Source organism: Elephantulus edwardii, unplaced genomic scaffold (assembly GCF_000299155.1).
Source record: "Elephantulus edwardii isolate Elephantulus edwardi_28Jun2011 unplaced genomic scaffold, EleEdw1.0 scaffold00025, whole genome shotgun sequence".
Lineage (NCBI taxonomy): Eukaryota > Metazoa > Chordata > Mammalia > Macroscelidea > Macroscelididae > Elephantulus > Elephantulus edwardii.
The window spans coordinates 711,596-718,194 of NW_006399775.1; the positions used below are offsets into that span (position 1 = coordinate 711,596).

Sequence of the window (6,599 nt, forward strand, 5' to 3'; positions counted from 1 at the left end):
GGAGGGACAGCACAGGAGAGGAATACTCTTGATGAGATGGATTGATTCAGTAACTGGGGTAATGGGGGTAGGTGTATCAGAGACAGTAAGATTGACACGGGATAGAGCAGTGTTTGGGGCTGTTGGTCGCTACGAGTCACAAACTACTTGATGGCACATAACAATAATGTGATTTGAAACATATCTCTGTATAATTCAGGATTAAGTTTATACAATCTGTACATACATGCATTGATCTAATTACTCAATGACAACATTTTAGAAGTATTATTAAAAGTTTTATTTCTTTTCTAGAGAACAAATTTAGGTAGATATTTTTGATGGAAATATATCCACTGTCAAAAAGAACTATACCCAGGGATAAATAATTTGCAAACTTTATGATAGTGTTTATTTTTCTGTTTTAAAACAGAAATATACACTCAAAACCTACTTCTACAAACACAGATGGAAAATCTCTTCTCATGTTATTTGCGTCTGTGCAAACCCTATGGAAAGTCAGCTATAAGTTGGTCTTACTGATGACAATGAGTAAATGAGATGATAACACATTAGTTACGAAGTTGTATAAAACCTTAGATCAGCTGAACACATATACCATTTAAAATGATGTGCTGAGATTTTCAGTGCTTCTATGCCCCCCAGCCATGCAATATGTATATATAACCCATGAGTTTAAATAGTGTCTATTGCTATTTAAAACCTGGATCAGCTGAACACATGTACATCAAATGATGTGAGGAGACTTTCAGTGATGCCATATCATACTATGTAGCACTTTTATTAAAAGAACTTTAGTCTTTTAATAAACAAGCACAGCTCTAGAATTAGTACAGCCAACTTTAGAATTTGCACAGCTCTTGCATAATCTGCTTCCTGAAATCTCTCTTTCCATCAAAGTCTTTGGAAATAAATTGGAAAAAACATTTTCCAATGCACTTCAGTGACTAAAAAGGTGATAGCAGTTTTCCAAGACTACTTGGCCAATCAACATTGTGGTCATGAACTTGCCACCTCTACATCTCCTGGTCTCCAATTGTTCACAAAGCCAATAAAACTTTACTTGAGAGAGAACTGTGACCTTTATTAGAATGAACCTTTCAGTTCTAGTCACATTTGCTTCCTGGCTAGTGCAGGATATGCATGCCCACCCATATGGTCTAGATCAATAGTTCAAAGCTCTACCTGTGGATCAGAATCCCCTAGTGAATTGCTTTTTTAGAAAAGTATTGAGGACTAGGCCCTACTTCACACAGATTAAATCAAGAGAATAGCAACCTGAGATTAAAACCAGTTGCATAACTAACAGTCTAGTGATTAAGGTGGTGTGCTGCCACTCCAAAAGCATGGAGTTCAAATCCACTAGCTGCAACTCGGGCAATCTCCTCTATGGAGAGTTATATCAACCGAAACCTGCTGGAGGGTCAATTATGTGTCAGTTCAGATTTGACAGCAATGAGTTTGAGTTTTGAGAGGTGGTTTTTTTTTTTAGCGAAATAAAAATATGTCACCCCTTTTTAAAAAGTGTTAAGAATTTTAAGACAGAAACAATGGTGTGTGTTTAACAGCTTAACAGTTTTAGTAGGTTTACCAGTTGTGTTAAATCATGTGTGGGCCCCTTCTTAAGGCCCCTGGGAAGTTTTCCAGCAGTCATGTGCCCTATGCTGGTGAAGCAAATCAGCACAAGATATGTGTGATTTTTCTGACGATCAGGCTGAGAACAGCAGGCTTAGATTATGACCAGCCTTTGCAAACTGCACTAATAGGTTACTAAGTGACTTAAACTGACTGACTAAAGCAAATATCGGAGGAAATGTTAACATGTCATGAAAGCTAACATCTAAGAAAAAGAGATGTTGGCTGTTTTGTGACCTTTATTCTTAACCCACAGGGAGACTCTGAAGTGTACAGGACTCGAAAGACTTCCACTGTTATTAGGAGTAGTCTAGGGTCTTCGACTTACCTTCTCTCTCTGAATCCAGATCAGTTCCTGACTCAGTTCATGAAGTGAAAACTTCTAATTAACTATTCCTTCCTTGGAGGTACCTGAGATACTCAATTAATTTAGAAGTCTTAGACTCTTTCTAGACTAAGTTCCACCTATAATTTCACTGTCTTAATGGTTGTTAAACTACCCAAAATACATGAAAAGCCATAAATAGGTGAGCCAATAGCAAAGCTGTGATTGGGCATAGCTAAATGTAGAAGTCAAACTTAAGTCTGGGCTGGGGTGGTGGGGGGAGGGCAAGGGGAAGAATGAAGAATCCAAATGCTGATAAGAAGAGCAAGAGCAAATGGCCTTGGCTGTCAGGCTGAGCTAACAGGTGAACCATTAATCACAATGGAATGTCCCTCCCTAAAGACTCTGCTATAAAAACCCTCCCCAATAAGTTCACAGTGTGACTTTCCCATTCTGCATCTCCAGAATGAGGAATTCACCTGGGAGTTCCCCTATTCCCCCCCTTTAATAAAACCAAGCATTAAGCTTTCTCTCTCATTCTCTCTGATTCCTTCCTTAAGCCTGCTAACTTATCAAGGAGTGAGCTTTTAGCTTCTCAAAGCTTTAGAATATACTAGGATCCCTGGAAGGAGCCTTGTTGCCACAGTGGTTAGGAGATGGACTGGCAAGCAAAAGGTCAATGCTTCAAAACCACTAGCTGCTCCAGGAGAGGAAGACATGGCAGCTAATCTGCTTTCACATATTTTACAGCCTTGGAAACCATATGAGGTCAGTTCTGGTTCTCCTATAAGGTCACTATGAATCAGAACTGATTAGATGGAAACCTATTTGGTTTGGGATCAATGTAATTTCATTAGTAGTGACAATTAGCTAGAAAATATGATCAGCACGATTTTCTGAGTGGCTTTAATAAAATATCTGCTTGCCTATAAGCTACTTAGCTCAAAGAGGCAAAACATGAGAGGAGAAGCTTATGCATATGATGACACACAACTCAAACCCAGTTACCTGGTAACATATGATGAACAGGGGTGGCTATGTTGATGTCCTGGAGATGTTTAAGTGTTTCTGTATGAAACAGGCGAAGGGTGGATCCAGATGTGAATGCAATCCAGATGCCCACGCCAGCCACTGCCATGTGAGAGATCACCATGCCTTCTTCTTGGTGCGCCTCAAGCTGATTCTGAGAAAAACCAACAAGAAGGTGATGGGTGGGAGGATGTTGAGAATAGACCTGTAGCTCACAACATGAGGTCACAACTGTTCAAACTTGTCTTCTGACCAACCCACATTAGGACACACATTTAGGTGCAATTTGTCCTCCTCCTGAAGGTCCCTGGTAGGAATCCAGAGCTGTTCAGCAGGCACTTTCAGTGATCTAAAGCACAACTTAAACTATTACTCTAAAACTACAGACATTTCTGTGTAGGTGAGAAAATGGCATTGGTAATCAAATTGCTCCTCCTACCAGATCAAAGTACTTCACAGAACACAGAATTTCCCAATTACTACAGCACACTTGTGAGAGGAGAGATCAACAACCCTGAAAACAAGTAGCCATTGTCAGGATGCAAAGGGACCCAAGTCCCACTAAGAAAGGGTGAAAATAAAAGGGGCTGTGTTCAGAAGTAAAAACCAGACAAGTGAGTCAGCTGACAAAAGGAAGAAAAAGAAGAGAGGTGGCAGTGAGCAATAGGAATAACTGGAAACTGCAGAGCATGCTATTGGCTGAGGCGGCCACCTTTTGATTCTTGGTAGGAGAGCCCCGTCACCTTTTCAAAAACCTTTCATAAATCATTCTTGCCCCCAAACAGTCTCACCCCTCTAATCTCGTATCTGAGGTTCTCTCAAAGTCAGCCTAACTTCCATGCTTCCCTACTCTATTCGCAGCAGGCACCTTTAAAATGCGGTTTCCCCACAAATCTCTGAATTTATAGTCACCTCCTAACCTTCGTTTCCCTGTAAGAGCCATTCTGCATTTCCCTTCCTGACCAAGTCTTTCTTTATCCTTAATAACACTACAGGGAAACTCAGATGTACTTTTGTCTAGGTTTCTTATTTTGCTAGCTGATGTTCTCATCTATGCTCAAATGTGTACATCCAACATTTGCAGCCATTCATAGCAGGACCAACGCTGGTTCATTTGCAGAATTAACATCTCACATACTATTCAGCCCTGCACAGGGCTGATGCTTGGCAGGAAATGTTTGTTCCTATTACTGCCTATTAGGGATTAGAGGAAATTAGTGAGGGGGGGGAGGTAAATCTTAGAGACACAGTACAAAGAAATACTATCTCAAATAAATTACTGATATTTACAGCAGATTACAATTCAATATGTAGTCACCATGGCCTTTGGGTTGGCAGCACAGTTCACTATGGACTAAGCTACTAGGGCTCACTAAATGGAAACAGTGTAAGTTAAAACCCCATATACAGGAAGAGAGACTGAAAGTTTTGACCTAAGGGTTATTCTGCAACTTTTCTGAGCAATAAATAGACTTTATATTCAAATAAACTATCAAAAAGTTTGTGTTTTTTATATTCATATTTATACACCTAATTTCTAATAGTGCCAGCCATGGAATCGATAAGTACAAAAAGTTTACTGAAGTGAGTTAGCACTTAGTGAAATACCTATATTCTACTCAGGATTAAGTGAGCCAAACTTAAGGAGAACATATTAATTTCCATTTTAATTAGATATGAAATACTGTGTCTAATTGGCATCTTTTTAATGTAAGACTTCATGGGAAAATAAATATATATGGCTAGGCCTAAATAAAAGATCAAGGAAAGAAGTTTCATCAGATGAGGAAGCTTCCAGAAATAAAGCACCCAGATGCCAGGATGATGATGAAAAGGCAAAACCGCATGAACCTCTGTTCATCGGCCTGGTACTGTTAAGTGAACTGCTGCTCTAAGTCAAATTACTCCAAGTGCTATAATGGTTTCATGTTTACTTATCTGTCTATTGATAAATTTTTCAGAGGTCCATGTGAACTTTAATGTTAAAAATGTGGAGGACTACTACTGGGAATATGTCGTCAAGAAAGAAAAAAAAAAAGAAAAGAAACCAAAGCCAAAACTCAAACAGATGTACAAAAAAATCTATGTTTATTGTTACATTATTCACTATAGCAAAGAGATTGATGCAACTAAAGTACTCATTAACAAATGAAAGGATAGGAAAAAAAAACAACTGTAGTACATTTACACAAAGGAATATTACTCAGTGCTGAAAAATAATGAACTTGTAAAACATTATACAACATGGGTGAGCCTGATGACATTATGCTGAAGGAAATATCTCAGTCACAAAAGGCCAAATACTGAGTAACACTGCTGTTATAAAATAAGACTGACATCAGCAGTTGGGGGAGAAGAGGGAAAAAGGGGATAGATAATGAATACTGCACTGGAACAGATAAGGGAAAGAACTGTTTAAAAGGAATATATGATTAGGCATTACACGTATGACAATAATCCAGAACAAGTGGTACACTGCAGAGTGGACTGGGGTGGGGATGAAGGGAAGAGAAAGAAGCAAAATGTGCAATAATAAGGGAATAAAAACTCCAAAAACACAAAGCAAAAAACCACAACTCTTAAAAAATGTGGAAGACTTTAAGCAGAATAAGGAGAGCCATAAAGTAAAAACCTGGAGACCTGGTTGGGCACATCCCTGTGCCCTCTCTTCAAGGTATAAAATGAGGCTTTTATGTTATCTGCCAAGAAAACAGATTCATCCTGGAGAGGGTTAAACCAGGCTACTCCTTGGAGGCAAGGATTCTGGGATTTGGACATGTTGTAAGGAGAGACAGGTCCTTGGAGAGGGACATCATGCTTGGTAGGGTGGAGGGACAGCGCAGGAGGGGAAGACCCTCTATGAGGTGGATTGATTCAGTGACTGGGGTAATCGGGATGCGTGTGTCAGAGGCAGTGCGATTCGCACAGGATAGAGCAGGGTTTAGGGCTGTTGTACATAGGGTCGCTATGAGTCACAAACTACTCGACGGCACATAACAACAACAACAACAACAACAACAACAACAACAACAACAACAAGGCACATTCTATTTCTAAAATGTCCTTGTTATAGGAAACTTTGTAAAAGCCTGCTTCTTATAGGTATAATTTCAACATAGACATTTACATCAAGCTCCATCTCACATACTTTGGACATGTGGCCAGGAGAGACCATGTCTTTGGAGAAGGAACATCATGCTCAGAAAGGTAGAGGGACAGCCCAGGAGAGGAAGACCCCAGATGAGATGGATTGATACAGTAACTGGAGGAATGCATTTAGGCATGTCGGACTCAGTGAGATTGGCTCAGGACAGGGCAGGCTGCAGGGCCGCTGCGCATAGATAGAGTCACTATGAATTGCAGGAGACTAGATGCCATATAACAACACCCCCCAAAATATCAAATTTAAGTATGTGTCAACAGACATGAGGTAGAGTTCAGGCCTTTTCTTCAAAGGGTTGCTATGAGTTGTGCTTGAGTCAAAGGCATCACAACAACAACAACATCAGAACATAAGTTATGCCCCAATAAACACAGATAAGATCCTACCGGCCTTTCTCCTGCCAGGTTAGTTCCTCAACAGCTCGCCTGATAGCTCCAGGTGATGTCT

General features: G+C 39.9%; 1 protein-coding gene across 1 annotated transcript in view; it reads right to left on the reverse strand.

Moving 5' to 3' along the window:
* Nucleotides 1–6,599, reverse strand: part of ARHGEF10 (Rho guanine nucleotide exchange factor (GEF) 10) — a 194,791-nt gene that overhangs the window by 25,678 nt on the left and 162,514 nt on the right. Inside the window, exon 26 of the mRNA XM_006882906.1 lies at nucleotides 2,969–3,143. Within this exon, the coding sequence (XP_006882968.1) occupies nucleotides 2,969–3,143 (175 nt within the window). The remainder of the gene's footprint in view (nucleotides 1–2,968; nucleotides 3,144–6,599) is intronic.